The following is a 19,735-nucleotide window of genomic DNA, read 5'->3' on the forward strand; positions in this document are numbered from 1 at the left end:
TTCTTACAGTCCCCACAGGCTCTGCCACAAGGCTCTTCCACCAGGCAGCAAGGGCAAGGAGAGGAGATCTGCCAGAGTCTGAGAGGAAGCAGCTTTTCATGGTCAGGCAGCCACAGGCGGGGGGAGTGGGCCCCTGGGGAGATGGCACAGCCTTGCAGAGTCCAGACACCATGCTGCCCACAGATCTTGTGGGTAGGGGAGCTTGCTGTTGTACTGACAGTGCTCCTGTTACAGCACAGAACCTTTTCCATTGAGTGCCGGCAGATCTGGGGGTTAGGAAGACAGGTTTTGTTGGCTGGAGTTCTAAGCATGGATCTGAGTAAACTCGTCCATTCCTAACCTGCACCAAAACGCACTGAGCCACTGTGGACGGTGCAGGAACAAGGACATAGCTGCATATTTCCTCGAATTCACAATGAGGCAACAGCACTGTTGTGGCCTTCCACTTCCTGTTGTTTCTTATAGGCTAGGGTGCTTGGTTCCTACCTGGGCCAGTTTCTTACTACCCGTGCCGTTCTGCCTTACAAGGACAAACACCCACAGCCTAGGCCCAGGGCTTGATCCTTATTTGCATATAAAAATATGGGAAGCAGAATCAGAACATTAAATCCATCTTTCCTTCAGTGACAAGTGGGCAGCAAATAAAAATGTTTCCAGCTTTGCATACACAGGGTCTTACAGTAGAGAGGACTCACCAGGGGATAAGAGTTGGCCATGTAGGGGACGGAGAGCTCCTCTGCCCAGACACTGAGACTTCCTTTAGAAAATGCACACTGGTTATGTGGTAGCCAGGGCTATGGAAGTATATTTCCCTCTGAAATTACAGCCAACACTGTGTACGCTATAGATGTCAATCACTGGAATATTGTCATGCTCATAATCCAGTCAGCAGAAAAGGAAAAAGGCCGTCATCGTATGGTAAGCAGAGAGCACCCCTGAGTAGGAGGCAGGGCATGATGCTCCCGACGAGGATGAGCCTGGGTATCTATTGTCAGCGCTACCCCAAGGGTCCCTGTTCTAGATTGTCTCACCCCAGCTTAGGCCACAGTCTGGCTCTAGCTTTGGTGGTTTGGGGTCACAACCATTTCAATCAGGCTGCAAAATGTGGCTGAGGCCTAGCTTAAGGTTATGCCTCCTTGCAGCGGAGCGCTGGCTGATACTTTAGGGCGCGGATACAGTAGGAGAGGCATGGACCTGCCTCCTGTAACTCACGCTCCTGTGGGAGTCAGACTTTGCCCGCTTTATGGTCACCCAAGCCAGGCGCCCTTCTTCAGCACTGCTGTTGGTCCCCTCCTGGTTCCTAGGGACGGTGTCCCACCCACACCTGCCTTTCACTTCAGGCCCACGTGGACTGGCACGCCAGTGAAGAACTTCAAAGGGTCTTTGTGCACAGTAGAGAAGTGCATGGATTGAAAAAGGAAAGACAAGCACAGCAGTACTTAAACATCTAATTGGGGCTGTGGTATCAGAACTTGGGATAACTGCTGTTACAATGTTTCAAGTACTTAGGTCAAGGACAGTTGTGTAGGCCTGTGGTGAGGACACTCTAGAAACTTAGACATGGGTCTTGAGGACTGGTGGTGATGGACTAGGTACTTTCTGCAGTGTGAATGCACAAAGCTTAGCAGGAAGAAAAAGGACAGTGAGCCGATGGGTAGCAGTTGCACATGACACAGCTGTGGCAGCAGCATCCATCACAGAGCTGCTGGGATGTGGGGGGAGTAGAGGGTGTAGGGTGTGGGGAAATGTTCTAAAAGAGAAAGAAACCCATGTAGAATGGGCTTGGGTAGAGTGGTGCTGGCCATAAGCTGAGGACTACAGGGCACTGGGTGATCACGTCCAATGCCTTGCACACAGACACTTCTGTTCTACAGGGTACACAGCTAGTTCTATGTGTCTGTTCTGGTTTGAAACTTTGGTGGGTTGAGGAAGGGCTGGTTGAGGAATGGTACATGCATAGGAGGCCACTTGTCTAGCTGCCTCTGTCCTGCCCCTGTGAGATGGAACCTGTTTGTTAACTCTAACGGAAGAAGTCCCATCTTGGGCAAAGCTCCTGCCTCACTCTGGGATCTACATCTCCTGTCTAGAGACTCCTGTAGCCAAGGGGCCCATGTGCAGGACACTGGGTTGTAGGGCAAAATGAGAGGCAGGGCCTGAAGAGAAGAAGTTCAGAAGAAGCACGATGGCCCTGCATGCAGCCTCGGTAAGTGGCAGACAGCACCTGTACCATATATCCCAGGCTACTCTGACTGTTCCCATGGGGCTGCAGGAATGTCCTCTGGGCCATGTTGTAGGAACTGCCTCCGGGACAGGCCCCTGGATGCTAGGCAGCTTCCGGCTTTATCTCATCCAGGCTGGCAGTGGCTTCAGTGGTTGAGAAAGAGCACTGAGGAATGGAAATCCTAGGCTGCTAATGGCAGGAAGAAGCAGAACACACCCTAGTTCTCTGTGGAAAGCCCTATGGCGTGCCCTTCTAATCTCTTAAGGCAGCAATGCTGCCTGCCACGGTCTTCTAATTCCCGGGATCTGTGTAATCTGGCAAGAGGCTCCCTGAAGTTCTAGCATAAACCTGCCCCACTCCCACCCCTTCTTGCTACTACTGCTAGACTAGGCACCACAACAGGAGGGCTTAGTGTGAGCACAGCATCAAGAGTTTTGAGGACACAATTTGCTGGGAGCTCTCACTGGCAGTGTTCTTTGGACTGGCTAAGCCCCTGCAAAAGGGTCCCCTGCCTCTGGATTGAGGGTGAAGGTGAGCACACTAAGAGTCCATTAGAGAGGGTACAGGGGAGATGGGCTTACAGCAGCCCAAGAACCTCCCCAAGGGACCATGACCTAAAGTCAGAGTCCAGGAGAGACCAGCAGCTCTAGCTCTGTCTTTGTTTCTTTTGTCTGTAGTTCTGGGTCCCTGAAGTCACTTTCTCTGAGTGATTGGGGTCTGTGGGGTTGGTCAGGTTGGCAAGGCAGGGTCCACTCTGGGATTACATAGTTTGTCTCCACAGTTTGTCAAAGCCTACTTTTTTTTAGGTAAAGCCCATGCTGGTGATACAGAATGAGTCTCTGCTAGCCAGAAGCTACCCATAGGAGTGATGACTGTAGGAGCTCTGACACAGCTCTCTTGTCCGTAACCCATGGCCTCAGTGTGGCCAGGCCTGGGTCTCTCCAGGCCTCTTCTCAGTCTTCCCCTCAGAAATCTTAGAAAGGAAATGCAAATAGGGCAAGGGCTGGGTGCTCTTGGTCTCAGTCATTCCTGAACGGCTTCCAGAACTGACTGTGACTCTAGGCTTCTCTGCACCATGGCCTTAGTAGGAGCCAACCTTCCTGTCCTGGCCAGCCACACAGTGCCCCAGCTGCAGGAGTCAAGGGCTGGAAACATCACTTGTAGGAGATCAGACCTGGTAGGGATGTAAGGAGGTCGAGTACCTAGAAGTTTCTTACTGTCCAGTTTCTGTCTGTTGAGAGGGTTTGTGCCATAGAGGAGTGTGTGGGCCTCCGAGTGCACTGTCTGCAGCTCTTCCAGTGTGGCCTTGCGTCCGCGGATGCACTGTGGGCACACAAGGGGAGAACAGAGTTCTGTGTCAGCTCAGTCTCTACCTTAATGAGGTCACTGTCCCACAGGGAATGCAACCTGAATATGGGCATAGGCACATGATAATTGGCTTTTTGAAAACAGGAAAACAAAACAGCACATAGCATCATATTTCAAAATATTTTAGGTGGTTTACAGTTTAATCATAGCTTTAGAAATATTTAAAAAGATAATTCTACTTTTCAACATGACACCCTTTATTGGCCCACAAATGATTTTCAATAAATTATTACTTTGTTTTCTGAAACCAGGGTCTGGGCTTAAAATCACAGGAAGCGTCCAAGGTGAGGGAGCTGCCTGAGCTTACTTTCAAGGGGACTCAACACTAGCTCTTTGTGGCACCACTGTGCATGTCTGACCTACTGTAGTCTGTGCTGCACTGGGAGCGGGCTACCGTGCCCTCGTGCCTCCGCACGGGCACTAAGGATTAGGAGAGGTGGTTACCCTGCTTTCTCTCTATCTGCACTCTTACCCCTGCCTGGCTGCATCTGCTTTCTTGGCTGAGAATCTGCCTCACACTCCCTGCCTGAGTGTACTTTCCTGGGAGGGGACAAGACATTAATGAATGCTGAAAACTGAAGTGTGCCTCAGTGCAGCATCTGGACACCCAGGATGGCTGGTTTGTCCTGTAAGGCCAGCTCAACAGGAGAGGGAAGAGGACTTTTCTCATGACTTGTGTACACTGGTCAATGCTGCCCCCCAGTGGCATAGCATTCCAGACAGATTTGAAAAGCAGGCGCCTGTGGCCTAAGCCTCACTCTTGAGGGCCACTCCCACCCAGAGGGCCTGCAGGAGCTGGTGTGCGCCTGATACTGAGATGTCCTCAAAAGTGAGGTACAATATGGGTGGTGAGGGAGACAGGGGCTATGTGAGCCCTGGATTAGACCTAAACTCTGAGTACTCCAGTGCACAAGGGAAGGCAGGTGGGCTCACAGAGAAGAAACAGAAAGACCCATGCTCTTCCATGAGGCACTTACAAGCCTTTGAGGCTCCTTGTGCCCTAACCTGTACTGATGTGCAGGACAACCTGAGGGACAGATGGAGGGTTTTCCTAGTTGGACAGAAGACACAATGTGTTCTCTGCAGGTACTGCAAGCAATCCTGGGAGGAGGTGATGCCAGCCTGAAGGCACAGACAAGAGAAAGGCGGCTCACCCAAGACGAACAGCTCCCAGGCACAGGGTCCTTGTCTCTCTGCCTGCCCTTCCCAAACCCATCCTTCCTCCTCAGAGTCTAGGACTCCTGAGTGCACAGGACCTGGGAACCCACACCTGCTGTGTCATGACGAGAGAACCAGGAGAGGCCTGGCATGATCTTAGACAGAGCCTTTCTCTATGTGACCAGTTCTGTTGTGACCAGGTGTGGGATGAACACTGGACCCCACTGGCGAGCCCTGCTGAGAGCAAGCACGGCACCTGGGGAAACTGAGTACCAGTACCCAGAGAAACAACTCTATGTCCTCCACATAGTTGCTTGGGCAGACACTGGCATAAAGGAACCAGAGGCAGACCTGACCAGGCTGACTTTCCATACTGGCCACTGCCTCATGGAACTTTACGTCTGAGGAAGAAGCAGCCCAGAGTTCTCCACATATCTGCAGAGCAGCTTTCTGATGTTACAGCAGGAGGACACAGCCTTAGTGACAGGCCTGATGGGGCGTGTGGGCTGGTCTTCTCTCTGGGTCTTGGATCCTTCCCTCACTTCATATGTGGTTGTACACATGGGTCAGCCACAGGGAGCACACTGAGAAGTAGACAGGAAGAAGGCAGGGACAGCCCAGGGGAGTCAGCCTGGCCCGTGGGTTTGAGAGCACAGCAGTGGGGCAGCTTTAGGGAAGCAGGCAGTGCACCCCCAATGGCTCATGAGTGGAAGCTACGCACCCAATATGGTGATGCTGGCACTGTGGGTCTGGCAGAAGGGGACAGGGAAATGAGAACTTCACTTTTAGAAGTTATTATGGCTCAGGCCTGTCTGACTAAACTAGTTCTCAAACAAACAGGCTGTCACAGAGAAAAGCCAGCTCCCACTGCGAGCAGTCTCTTTTCTGCTTCTCTGTTATGTTGTGTCTTGGTCAGGGAATTCTCACTAGATATAAGTACCTTGGTTTTGACTCTCCAGCTACCATAACTGTGAGGTGGTAAACAGAATTTTTGCTTTATAAAGTACAAGTCTCAGGTATTCTATTACAGCAACAGAAAAGGTACCAAGACAGGCTTCTCAAAAGCCCACAGACAGTATGGATGGAGATGAGGAAACACAGGCAATGTTTCCTGAACCCTCTCCATTACTACAACACGAATACAGACAGGTAGAGAGCATGAGTACAGCAGGCTGGAGACCATGCCCACGTGTAAACAAGGCAGAAGGTGTTTCTCTGTCCCACAGACCCCATACCTCACACTTGCCACGGAGGCCAGTCTCCTGCAGGCGGGACCAGATGCTCTGGATCCTCCCAGCATGCTCTGGGTGGCTGTTGGTGTTCCCACAGGTGCACTGGTGCTTCAACATCAGTGTGTCATACACAAGGCCTGCAGTGGAGCAGAGCTGAAGTCAGAGTAGTCCCCAGGGCTGAGCCACCCAATGCCAGAAGGTGGTCCTGGGACAGCAGCAGACTTCTCAGGAGGAAACAGAGCAGAATTGGTTCTTGGTTCAAGTTCATCCTACCCCCCTTCCAAGCTGGTACTAGGGGATTTTGATAAAAGCATAGTCAGGGACAGACCCAGCACTGGCCAACACTGCAGCTACACCAGAGGGCCAAGCTGTAGATAGAAAGGACAGAAGGGAAGACACTGAGGTCTGGGTGGCCTCTGCACTACACTGACTTCTAGGAATGGCAGGTGTTGGTCCTTCAAGGCCTGTCTGCAGGTCACTGCCTAGCCTGTATTAAGCCAGCCAGTTAGGTGGGCACTGTCTGAGGTGCCAGGAGGTCCAGGCCAGCATTAGTTTTGTGGCAATTCAGAGCAGTTCAATGCAGGGGTTGTGGGGGGGGGGGCAGGGGTGGGGATGAGAGGTGGCATGCACCGGCTTCCTCAAGATAGACATAAGACTAGGAAGGGAACTTGACCTCTTACGTGAGATGCACATGCAGATGTGGATTAAGTAAATGAACACAGCTTAACTTCCTACAGAACTGAGCCAGCCTGCACAAACAGGAAGTCTCCTCTGACTAGCCACAGGGAACACTATGAGCTGTAGCACTGAGCACTGTTTGCATGCAAGTTGCCAAGGTATCATGGCAGAGTTTTCCTTATCTGAGCTGCAGTCCTTTAAAGACATGTTAATTTCAGCCATTGGTCAAATGCTCATGGACAGAACACGTGGTAGGTTCTGTTTGACTGGGTAATTTTACTTTTGAGATATTACTACTGGAACTTTTCCCTAAGATAGGAGGTTTCCTCCTAAGAAAAGAAGTACTATAGATGCAGTGCTCTGCAAGAAGACACTTTCTAAGGCCTGGGAAGGACCGAGCCATTCTGTACTTACGTAGCTCTCCTTCCTTTCATTACAGAGGAATGTTAGACCAACGGTCAGGACCGTCCCAAAGCTTCCCTGATGGCCACCACAGGGAGCTCTTGGAAGAGGTTCTGCAGCTATCTTGGGGAGGTAATCTCCATTCACACAGCTCTGCTGAGCTCACCCTAGACCTCTGGACCTTTATGGCACAAACTAAAGTGGCACTGAGACACTACGGGACACTATTTCCAGCCCACAGGATGGGGAGAGGGTCCTGAGTCTATGTTCTGCTCCAGCAGAGTTTCCACTAACTCTCACACAGGCTGTCATGGAGCCTCCTGGCAACGCTGCTGTCCTAGGCTTGCTTTAGGAGAATATATGCAGAAAATTAAGGCTGCTATTGCTGCTGGCCAAGAGCGAAGGCTGGGAAGCCCCATGCTGACACACAGGTGGGACTGCTTTCTTCAGGGAAAGAGAAAGTGCTTTTCTGAGCTTTTGGACAGCCCCAGAATAACAGGATCATGGTGTGCCCCATGACTGAGTGGTTCTCAGGCCTGGCATGGTGCTGGCTGTTTGTCTCTAGAGAGCTGCAGGCTGCCTCCTTAACCTCTCATTAGTGGCTTGCTCTATGGCCCTCCTTCCCAACACCCCATATCTCCTACCCCAGCAAGAGGTCATGAGTTACCTGTGGTGAACCTTGGTTTGGTGGGGGGCTCCTGGACTGACATGGGGAAGGTGGCAGATGCTGGGGAGGACTGTGCGCGAGACAGAGGTCTGTGGCTGCCAAATGACACAGGGATGCCAGCAGCCTCCATAGATGCCTGGTAGTTCCTTAACTGGTGGATCCTCTGCTGCTCCAGCAGAAGAGCTTGCTGCAGGGCAGGAAAGAGGGCCATTAGTGCAGACCATTTCCCACCAGTCAGTGACACTTATTACAGTTACCCCTAGCCACTGACAAGCTGTCCACTGTGGGACAGCTAACCATGGATGCATGCCTCCTAACCACGTGCCATGATCTGAGTGGGATCATAGAGGAGAAGGCCCTTGGCTTACAAGCCCTGTGTAAAAGGATAAGGGAGTGGCCATCTCTAAGGCCAGGTGGGGCTTGGGAAGAGTTCTCTGAGGAGACACTGCGCAGTGTGTGGGGGGGGGCAGGTACTGGAGTCTGGTCATTCTGGCCAGTGTGAAAGTGGGACAGTGAGCGTACACTGCCACCCATACCTCCACAGGTTCTTCTGGTAGTGAAAGAGCAACTGATCTGTGGACCAAACTCGGCAGGGAAGCAAAGGCAGACACATAAGGGCCAGCTCTATACTGTCTACTGTGCTCCTACCCTGGCCTCTGAACAATCTAATATTCTCATGCTAGGAAGGTCACAACTATGGGAGAAATAAAGGGGCAAAGGGGCATGCTACTAAGGGCTCAGGTACCCTGGGGGGTTAACAAGGACAAACTGTGGGGGAGGCAGAACCTGGCTGAGTGTCTGGCAAGTATGGGGTCACTAGCCAGAGGATTAGCCACCCTGAGGGATGTGGACCCTGATGGGGACTGATTGGGGACTGGTGGAGGTACAAGTCCTCATGGAATAAACCAGTATGGTAGAGTGAAGTAAAGAGGAGAGACGTCTAAGGTTGGCCTGCCCAGAGGCGGCAGTGAACAGAGGAAGCCACTTCCTAGGGCCTGAGAGAGCTGAAAAGGGAAGCCATGTTACCTCATGCTAGTGCTACAGGTTAAAAGGCAACCTAACTGCATCCCACCCCCACAAACCTCATCCCAAGGCCTGTTTGGTGAACAGATTGTATGGAAAAGACTCACTTCTGAGAAACGGTACAACCCTGAGCTGTGAGGCCCCAGGGAGAACTTTCTGGAGACAGGAGGGGAACTGCAGACAATGACCACAGTAGGGAGGCAGAGCACCTCCTGTGGGACATTCAGGCCGAAGCAGAGGGCCCAGAGTCTCCCTGCTTACATCATAGCACGAGGCCCAGGCTACTAAACAGCTGACTCAGTGATATTCCCTCTGCATTTCCACACTGCTCTGTGCCTGGGATCCCCATGAAGGAGTTTTATTGATTGTTCTCCAGAGAACACAGTGCGTTAGGACTCCTAAGGACTGTCTCATGCTTGGATCATACGAGTACCAAATGCAGCTACTGAAATACGCAGGCACACAACTGTATGGTAACAGAATACTGGATTTCAACAAGGGCAAGTAGGTCTTGGCTTCCTGTGAGGGTCTACTTCTGACATGACAAATACACCCATGTCCCTTTGGGTATCTTAGCCTGAGGCAGTAGATAGTTCGTGGCCAGAACTGTCCCAAGTGCCTGACTCACAAGACCAATGGCATTTGCCACCCTCTGTGAATTTTACTATACGGTAAAGAGCAGTGGTTGTGTGAGAGGACAGACTATGGGGCCTATTGCCAATGGAGATACTCAGGAGAAGCTAAGCCATCCTCACACTGTGGCTGCTATCTAGTTGTTCCAGGGCCCATCTGAGAATGAAAGTCAATAGGTGCTTACTGATGGAACCCTGATGTTCTGGTTTTACCAAGTGCTACAGAGATGCAGAAGACAAATCTAGAATGTCATTGGACTGAGGAAGGGCTTGGCTGGAAGAATCCTGGAGTCCAGCAAGCAGGGTATACCTATGAGTCTACGCTCTAGAACAGTACCCAGCTGCTGCTTCTTGGGAATACAACTAGAGTCCACGACTCTGGATCCCCTAGCTTACCTGTTACTCCTAAGGCAAAAGCAGCTTCTCCGGGGGTTCCCTAGCTTCTAATCTAGGTCTCCCCTCTGTCCCTGGTCTCTCTAGACAAGTGCCAGTTTTTCACTGCAAATTAATAGTCCCTGAACATCCTCTGTCTGGCAGTCTGCAGCAGTTACTGTACCCTGGAGCTCACTGTCTTCTCTGGATCAGAAGGACAGTGACTAGAACAGCAGGTCCCAAGGTCCCAGTCTCATCTGACCTTGACTTGCTCTTTTGCTGTTCCTTTTTGAGACATGCTCTCCCTATGTAGCCTTGGGGAGCCTGGAACCCACTGTAGACCAGGCTGCCTTGAACTGACAGAGACTGCCTGACTGTCTCTCCAGGGATTAAAGTCAGCTCCTTTTTGAATATACCTCAACTCCCCTGCTTTGCTCTGGTTCTAGTGGTTGATCACTAACACTTGTTTTGGGGTTACAATCTATAGCCTCCCGTACCAGAGGAAAAAGTGCAGGCCACATGATGGAGACGGTGTATGCACTCCTTCAGAGGGCAGGTGTCGATCTGCATGTACCTGAGAGTGTACAACAAATACACCCTTCCTCCCATGAGGGCAGTAAGATAGATGGCTAGGGTCAAAACAGCGACTGTCTGTGATTCAGAGGCCAGGAGAGGCTGAGGGTCAAGCTGCCTGCTCTCCTCATTCCACACCTGTCTAAAGAGAAGCTCCTGTTCAGTGGCTGGGCGCTGGCTGGGTTCCGCCTCTCGAGTGGCCTCTACTTCTTCCTCCTCACTCTCAATGGGCTCCTGCTTCACCTGCACACCAGCTAGAGAGGGCTCCTTCTGCCCAGGGAGCCGATCTAGGTAGGGCTCATCCAGCAAGGCCTGGTGTTCACGGAGCTCCTCCTCTGTCTCCTCCGGGTGGCTCTCAGGCTGCCGAGGTGGCTCACTGGGTTTAGAAATCATCTGCAATACAGAGGAGACAAAGGAGGTCAGGACAGCCATAGCACTGGAAGAAGCTCCTCCACCTTCCACAGCTCAGGAATGCTCTACCAAGGACCTGTGTGATCCAGGGCCAGCAGGTACCATTTACCCACACAACATGGACCCTAGCAGTATCTGAGACACACAGGAAATGGTCTCAGGGCTAAGGTAATGTGACCTGCAGACAGAGGTAGACAGATACTAGGTACCCAGTGCTCATGCAGTGTTTCTGTGTGTCAGGTAGGGAAAACTAAGTTAGGTTGCAAGTGTCAGCTCAATGTGCAGAAGTGAGGAATGGTAAGTTCAAGAGAGGCCAGTGTCAGTCACATGGCCACAGATGCTGAGAGTAACATCCCCAGATGCCACCTAGCAGGACATACTGTGGCTGGAGAAGGGCAACAGAGGCAGATGTCAGGCACCCTGTGGTAAGAAACCAGTACAGAATTGGGAGGGTCGAGAAGTTCTCAGAAGCTGCCTCTCTGAAAGCTTAGGGAAGTACCAAATAGAAAGGACCTTGAGGACATACCATCAGTTTGTGGGGGACACTACTGGTGGTGCTCCTTCAAAAGTATGTGCCAAGCTCCCCAGCTAACTTTTATGAAGCTATCACACGGCTGTGAAAGCAAGATTTCTCCAATTATGTTCTGAAAGCCTAGACTGCTCAGGGGATCTTATGCCTAAAACCCCAAGACACAAAGGAAGACAGTGGAAGCCAGGGAGACACTGACCACAGGGCACTGCTTCTTACTGGATATATGAGTTCTGTGAGAAAGGTGATGGTGGCACTTGTCCTGTATCTTAAGCATGCTGAGTATGAACATGCATACAATGGGGTGGTTGAGTGAAGTCTTACACATGTGAACTGGCATGGCTGAGATTGTGTCATATTGTACTCATGCAGATCAACACACTGCACACTGTAAACAGCCTCAATAAAGCTAGGTGAATAAAGCCCACGCCAGTTTAGTGAGCTGTCAATCCTCTCTCCAGTTGATGGGGCAGACTAAGCAAGCAGGCTTTATCAAACATGCATTGCTAAGTATTTGTTCCCCTGTACAGTTTGTGATGTGCTAATGGCACCTTACTCCCAGGTATCCCAAACTCCTAACTCTGACTTTGGGCGGGGGAAGGGTAAGTGACACCATTCTAGCAAGCACCAGGGGCAACAGGTAACTGTTAACAGGATGAGGTGACCTGGGTGTCTGATTGCTGAGACTGGGCCCTTTAGGTCAGTCTTATGGCAGGGATGGAAGGGACAGAGTATCTTTAGATGACATGGAGGAAATTCCCTGGGGAAGGTGGCTTCACCTGCTAGGGAGTAATAGCAGAGGACAGAACAAGAGAAGCTTGGATGGGCCTCTGGAGCAGGCCACCATTGCTCAGCAGCTTACAGGTAAAAGAGGAAGCAACAGGGCTAGGAATGCAGAGACAGACCCTGGGGCTCAGAACACAGCAGAGGGCTCAAAGGACTTCCTTTGGGCCTGGGTGGAGAACAGCAGGGAGACAAGTTGCAGTCTGGCTAGAAAGGTTGAAGTATAAGCACTGGGATGCAGATGGCAGGTCAGGCCTAGGTCAGCTACCTTCATATAGAGCCAGAGGTGGAAAGGCGGGCCTACAAGGACAGGTGCTCAAGCAGTCAGAGTATGACTGAAGCCCTTTCTTTATCCCTCCCTACTTTGTCTGTCTGTGGTCGGTCTGTTTGACACACACACACACACACACACACACACACACACACACACACACACACACACACGCACACTCACTCACTCAGGGTCAAGAATGGCAGAAAGGTATTATCGATGTATGGCTGACCTGCCCAAGGTGACTGGCCTCTAAGGCAGTCAGGTCATTGTAAAGGCTCAGTTCTAAGTGCCAGGGATAGTAGTCCATGATAGTCAGAAATCAAAATAACTGCTAAAAGCAGGTCGTGACAGGTAAAGACTGTCATAGGAAGGTTGCAGGGTGTCTTCTGAAAGGAGGAGGCAGGGTAAGTGTGCTGTGGGCAGACAAGCTCCATTCCAACATCTTTATTAATCAACATGGAGAAAGATGTCAGAAAAGCACACACGGCCATTCACCTCCCATCTACTGCTAGGTTAAAGGAGAAAGAGAGAGAGGGGCCTTTCCTCCCAATACCCTTCTATGAACAGCTGAGCCCTAGCACCCTCACAACACTCTCTGTCTTATGGCCCTACAGTTAACCCCTAACAACATCTGTGCTCCTTTCTGGCTTGAACATATCCTGTGTTCTGTTTAGTGTCATTATCTCTTCAGTGTCTTTGTACCACCTATGGTTCTGAGTACCTTCTGTTTTTCTTAAGGTTACAGTTCAAAGTATCCCACTGGACAACATTCAAGTTTCCTAAAGGCTGGAGTCCACCTTGTTAACCCAGGCAGGAACACTGATACTGACACATAAGATAAAGGAACGTCCACTTAGAACCCTGGGCTCCCGGTAGCTGGCCTGTCACCTCAATGGCGACTGTGGCTTACAAGGGTACCTCTAGGAAAGTTGGGGGGAGTACTAGTACATGGTTGTGGGCACTTCTGCTAGCTGTGTCTGATGCTGAGAAGGCCTCAGGCTTCTTGCTTTTAGTTCCCTGTCAAACGGCCCCCACTGCCAGGGCAGGCTTCCCTGTTTCCTCTCCAGGTTGGGTACGGTTTGCTGACAATGTGAGAGCTCACTGATGCCACGCATGCTGCAGCCTTGGCATGAGATAGGCAGGCAGAAAGTCCAGAACAAGAAGCAGGGACAGGGAGGCTCTCAAGGGGCTGCAGCTTGGCTAGGCCTCCCTCTAGAGGATGTCTATCAGGGATGCTGCCATGGCAACAAGGGCCACTGAGAGCCCTGTCACCAGTGCAGAACAGGCCGTGGCCTGCAGTGGCTGGGCCACTCTACTCAGCACTGACGCAGGTGCTGGTGCAACTAGGCTTCGGGAGCCACAGTCACAAACAGCACTCCCTGTCCCTCTTTGAACTCATCTTTGCTTCTCTGTGGCCACGGAGATGGGATCTTCAAGCAGAGCTGGCTTTGGGAAGCAAACCTGGCCTTAGGCAGTAACAAGAGAGGCCGGGGGAGGCAAGCAGCAGTTTGCCAACATGTCAGCTCCTGTTGTCCAGAGGCCTCTTGGACATCGGAGCCCTGTTTTATCAAGGGATGAGCACACACACCACCATATCCAGAAACAGCAGGATTAAAACATCACACTAGCGTTCAGAGCCAGAACACCACTGGCAAGCACGAGGTACTATTGGATACTCATAAATAAACCACCCACAGCAGTCCGAGTTCTCATATACAAAAGAGAGTGAGGCTCAGTGAGGCCGACGCTTGGCCTGCACAAAGATCAAGTGATCTTGTAGACCCATCGGTGCTCAAGAACTGCTTTCAGCTATGGGGAAGATTTTCTGAGTACAACTGCCGACTTTTCACAACAAGGCTGTGGAGAGGTGGGTCTGGAGGCAGCAGCAGAAAGGGGTGCTACCCTGTCAGGATGAGAAGCGTGACACTGCTGCCTTCGCTCCCTGGGAGATTTTCTCCCTTAGTGTGCTTTTATGAAGCACATTGGTGTGGGCACAGCACTCATGTCAGACGCTGACACCCATGTCAGGAGGGACACTGGCTGCCACTCCAATCCCAAGAAGTCCAGAGGGGAGCCAGTCAGCAGTCCTGTTTTGTCTCTTGGAAAAATGGCAACGGTTACAAATGGCTGTTGGAAACACAATGCTAGAATGAGTAATTAGCTCCTGTCACATCTTTGGAGCACTGGCACTTTAAGATGGAGGCCGAATGCACAGTGGGCAGTGAGCCCAGCTGTGGTCCCCACTGTGTCAAGCAGGGAGTGGATGGCCCTCAGGAGCAAGCCTCTCAGAGTGGGACAGGAACACTGGTGCCAGGTAGCACAGAGAACATCACTGTCTTCCTGGGCGTCCTAGGAAAACATTGTATAAACGTTTCAATCAACTGTCATTTGCTATCACAAATCAATCACGTAACAAACCCCAGTGAGATTACCCAGCTTCTAAAGTCATCTTCAAGAATATGCCACACGTGAATGGGAGTTTCCTGTCTTCAAACCTCCTACCACAGCACTCAGGCAGTGACACAGTGAAATTAATAAGCCGAGGCTGGCACCGGAGAGACGGATGTGCAAGTGCTTTCCACACCTGGGAGCGCAGACAGTGGGCAGGAACCTGTCTCGCCCCAGCAAATGCCTTTCCCGTGTAAATGATGGGATGTCTGGAGCTCCCAACTTTTAAGATGCTCAGAATGTTGGGCTGAGGGGCTGAGGTCAGTGTGCATGACAGGCAGGAGGGGCCTGGCTGAGCCTGTGCTAGGCATGTGGTCTGCAGCGACTTCCTGGGAAACCACTCGGTCCTGCACCTCAGCCTGCAGCAGAGATTAAGGTGGGATGGGTGTGGACAGGAGACACCGATCCACTGTGGGGCTCTGTGGGTCCCTTTGGGTTGGAAACGGGGCCACCTCTGAGCATGCACTCATCTTCCATGCCTCTCGTCCCTGATCCTTTCCCACCTCCATAGGAAAGCCACAGAAATCAAAGGACCAGTGAAGGCAGCCTTCATCTCAGTCCCTTCTCATTTCAGTGTTCTGTGATCAATCCACATATAAAGACATTAAATAGAAAGTTCTAGAAATAAACGATTTCTAGGCTTTAAGTGCATCATGAAAGCACTCCTTCCCACCCAGGACGGGCCCTACCCCAGTACACATGCTGGATGGGCTACGCTCCTAGCTGATTAGTAGCCCCCTCCATTCTCTGCTCGGTTGTTGCTCACAGGGCTCTTCACCGCCAGTTTCAGGAACCTACTGAGAGTCCTGGACTGTACCCCATCCCAGGTAGGGAGAATTAATTAAACTCATAGGCCCTAAAATCCACACCTTTAAACTGAACAGTTTAGTGGTTAATAGAACTGTCTAACCATCACTAAAACCTAACTTGGGGACATTTTCATTGCCTTTAAACATAAATGTTCTACCTATAGACAGCTGTTTCATTTCCCTACAAGCTCTAGTACTTGACAACCACTAACTTCATTCATGTCTCTAAGGCAGTGGCCACAACCTGTAGTCACAACCCCTTTGGGGTCGAATAACCCTTTCATCACAGGGGCTGGCTATCAGATACCCTGTATATCAGATATTTACATTAAGATTTGTAAGAGTAGCAAAATTAAGAGTTATGAAGTAGCTGAGTTGATAGTGAAGGTATCTGACTGACAAACCAGATGGGAATACACTAAACTCCTCTCTTTCCTGTAGATGGGGCTGAGAGACTCTGGACAATCTGACAGTACCCAGACCTCTCAGGCTGGCCTTCTTCCAAGCTGCTTCTGACGACTCCCACATTTAAACGGATGCAGGCGCCAGGTGACTTGAAAAATATGCTTCAGGGACTTGATGTCACTGTAAAGTTGCAGGCCTTGGGTGAGAGTTTGCTTAAAGATCTACTTGGCAAATGACTTAAGAAAATCCCTACAAGAACTGCCTATGTGGATTCCCACACAAGGATGCAGAGGCCTCTTGCAAGGATGTGGCCCACTACTTACAGGTGCAGATGGGCTGAGGAAGGCTCCACACAACAGCACACCTCTCTAGGCTCCCACCATGCACCAGAGCATGTGCTCTACTTTCCCCCTTCTCCACTTTGGCCACTCACGCTCAGCAGGGGCTAAGGAAGACAGCGAGGCGCACAGCATTTGGCTGCAGGTGGCAGCAGAAACAGACCCACCTTGCTGAGGTGCAGCTGCTGCTGCTGGAACTGTTGCTTGTGCTTCTCCAGAAACTGCTGGTGCTGCTGCTGGATCACCAGGTGCTGCAGGGCCTGTGCGTTCTGCGGCAGGGGTGCTGACTGCGTGCGCCCCAGAGGGCGGTGCTGCCGCAGCTTGTGAATGGATGGGGACACCCTGTCCGCACCAACCAGGGACTGTGTGTGGAGGGGCAGCGCCCCCAGGCCTGAAAGATACCAGTCTGAAGATAATATGGAGGAAAAAAAACAGCAGAGGGGAAAAGGAAGAAGAGAGGGGAGAGACGCTGTTGAGTAACCAGTGGAGAAAACAACATGCCTGCCAGCCCAGGCACCTTTTACGACACTTGACTGTCTGCAAACAGGCTCGATCCCAGCTCGAGGCTGTTAAGACTGGAGCTTGGGCTTTAGCAGGGCAGAGAAAGTAAAGTCACCTGGAGATCTCATTGATGCAGTCTCTCCAGGAGCTCACAGAGGAGCACTTGAGAAAGTTTGGCAACAGCCTAGCATCAGCTTGCCACACCTCCAATAGATGCTTCCAGAGGATGGCTCTTCTAGCTCATGCATATCCCCAAACACCAGAAAGAAGAACAGTGTGCAGCTGACCTGCCGAAACTCAGGGACAAACTGACACCCAAGCACTATCGAGACCTTGACCTTCAATGGATTACACCTCAGGACTCTGTACCAAATACAGAGTGGCACTGGGAGAGGAAAGGAGGGCTGCACTGGGAAAGCATCAGATCTCCCCTAGAGGCATAACAGCAGGGCTGCAGAGAGAGCAGGCGAGTGCATGCAGATGGTGCAGGGCAGCAGTGGCTGCAGGACAGACAGACATGAGTTCAAAGGAGTGGGAAGAACTAGAGAAGAATGTGTACTTCCATAAAGTTCCCTTGGTCAGCCTGCCCAGGAGGAGGGCTGTGGTGCAAGGCTGGAGTCTCTGCTAAGAGCTGACCCATCTGCCAGTGGTGTTGTGCTCAGACAGTGCTGAGGGACGGCAGCTATGGCCACATAAGTAGAGGCATGCTGTACTACTACTTTGGCTTGGATGTTCACAGGCCTGTGCTCTACAAGCAGTATTATTCTTCATTGCTCTTGACAGTAGGGAATTTGGCCTCTAAAGACAGCTGTGGTTGAGCAGAGGAAACCCTGGTCAGGAGGCTCCTTTCCTCAGGAGAACAGAAAGAACCTAGTGAAGCCAGGATCAGAGAAGGGGTGCCGGGAAGAGTAGACGGACTGCTGGGGAGAGTGTGGCGTCTGAGGGTGAATCACAAACACAGGCCTGACATCCCAGCATTTAGGAGACTGAGGTTAACAAGTTTTAATATCAAAACAGCAACAAAGGGCCAAGTAAATACAATAAAGAGACAAACCAAATCTAAAACCCAGTCCAACCCCAAAGGAAAAGCCTCAACCAGGAGATCAACACTGACTGGCGCTGGGCGTCAGACACTGCCTATGGGAACCGAGTCTTTTCACTTTGTCACTCTGGGCTGGTATCTCATTCACAGATGGGAAGATGAAGCCCATAGTGACAGACTTCCAAGAGAACAGACAGGAAGGGGCCTGAGTGTAATGAGTGTCCCATGGTCACTGGGACACTGCTCTCCAGAACTGGAGCCGGGTGTCCCAGCATGTCCAGATCACTGACTTGGGAGAGGCAGGTGCACACTGGAGACAAAAAGCACAAGACAGGAAGGAATCCAATACAAGCCCTACCGACCGACCAACCAGAGGCTGGCAGGGGAACACTGGAACATGTACAAGGCCAGCCCTAGGATTGCTCTGACTGCGATTCGGAGTGAAGCAATAGGTGTGAAGTCACCCACTGACCTACAGATGGTGTAGAGAGCTGGGCCGAGTCACCAACAGGTAAACATTCCACATGCCATCATTTCTGAAACAGTACCTCCAAAGCATGGTCACTAGGTAAATGTCACAAGTTTATCTTTCTCTAACTTGTATTTTTCTTAATGTAATCATCCTCAAGCTGAAAAATCACTGGTCAATTCTGAACTTCATGCACTTGCTTCTTCAAGCTGTAGGGAAAACTATCAGTGGGAGAGCAGGAGGCTCAACAGAGGGCCACTGGCACTGACTTCTACTCCTTGGTCAGCTTTCTAAGCAGGGCATAGTTTTTTGACGCAGCTAAGGTAGGTGGCTACCATATCACAGAGACCCATAGTTTCTCCTGTTGTATGGCTCGGATGCTCTTTCCAGTCTTCTTTAAAAGCTATAGGAGGTTAGCTATGGCTGACCTAACTGCACAGAGACCTGGCTATGCTTCTTACCTGTGACAAGGGGTGTCTGGGTGGGGGGCTGCTCCAGCAGGACCATGTGCTGCAGGAGGGGGTTGTGAGCTGCTCCACCGTCCCGCTCCAGGGGTGAGGTGCTCAGGTATGGGGTGAGGTGGGTCCCAGGGAACAAGGAGATTCGTTGCTGGAGGGCTGGGAGAGCAAGCCTCTCAGCATCCTGCTGGCCTGCTGCACCCTGAAAGGCACAATCAGTATACTCAGGCTGTGGAAACTGAGGCAGACAACCACCCCCACGCCACACAGACCCACAGAGGCCAACTTACAGCAGCAGGGCCAGTGGCAGGAAGTCCCAGGGTGATGTTGGGCAAGGATGGTGATGTATAGAGAGGAAGTGGGGCAACAGAGCCTTCTCGAGTCACAAGTCTGTGTGCCAAGCTCGTCTGTAGACAGAAGACATTGTGACCGTCAGAGTCTGCTACAGATGTTCCAATACAAGCAGCACATCCAGGACTGCAAGGGGCACTTACAGCATGAGGTGCTGATGTGTGGTTACCTGGTGCAAAAACAAGCTGCTCAGACTGTGGCCTCCAGTGTGGGTAAGGCCTTTAAGCATGCCACAGGCACAGAGTCAGGACTCCCACTCCTGAGGTTTTCCCCTCCTAATGGGTGCCTGCTACCTTGTTTGTTTTTATTCAACCTACCTACTTACCATAAAACTATGGATAGGACATTTAGAACAATGCATCTTAAAATATTTTTGTAGTTAGGATGTTTCTAAGAGTGACATCAAAAGCAGAAACCAAGGAGAAAGTTAATGGTGAGGAGGAAAAACCCTGTTCTCATAAAGGCAGGTGATGATGGCAACAGGATCTGCAGTGCACAGGGAAAACAAAGACTGGAGTATAAAGAACTTGTCAATCAAAGACCAATTAACATGAGAGCAGAGCTCAATAAAGACAATGACAAAAGAACCCA

At 51.1% G+C, this 19,735-nt stretch overlaps 1 protein-coding gene across 7 annotated transcripts in view; it reads right to left on the minus strand.

The window, feature by feature from the left end:
• The window catches only part of Hdac4 (histone deacetylase 4), a 248,115-nt gene that overhangs the window by 37,580 nt on the left and 190,800 nt on the right, over positions 1-19,735 (minus strand). For 3 of the 7 annotated variants that reach the window (XM_032901653.1, XM_032901646.1, XM_032901652.1), the window contains 7 exons: positions 19,084-19,200; positions 18,797-18,995; positions 16,491-16,729; positions 10,465-10,719; positions 7,727-7,913; positions 5,983-6,116; positions 3,424-3,544 (listed from right to left, as the gene is read on the minus strand). In XM_032901653.1, coding sequence (XP_032757544.1) covers positions 3,424-3,544; positions 5,983-6,116; positions 7,727-7,913; positions 10,465-10,719; positions 16,491-16,729; positions 18,797-18,995; positions 19,084-19,200 — 1,252 coding nt within the window. The remainder of the gene's footprint in view (positions 1-3,423; positions 3,545-5,982; positions 6,117-7,726; positions 7,914-10,464; positions 10,720-16,490; positions 16,730-18,796; positions 18,996-19,083; positions 19,201-19,735) is intronic. The other 4 variants (XM_032901651.1, XM_032901650.1, XM_032901647.1 and 1 more) reach the window with 3 other exon arrangements.

Source organism: Rattus rattus, chromosome 4, assembly GCF_011064425.1.
Source record: "Rattus rattus isolate New Zealand chromosome 4, Rrattus_CSIRO_v1, whole genome shotgun sequence".
NCBI classification, from domain to species: Eukaryota; Metazoa; Chordata; class Mammalia; order Rodentia; family Muridae; genus Rattus; species Rattus rattus.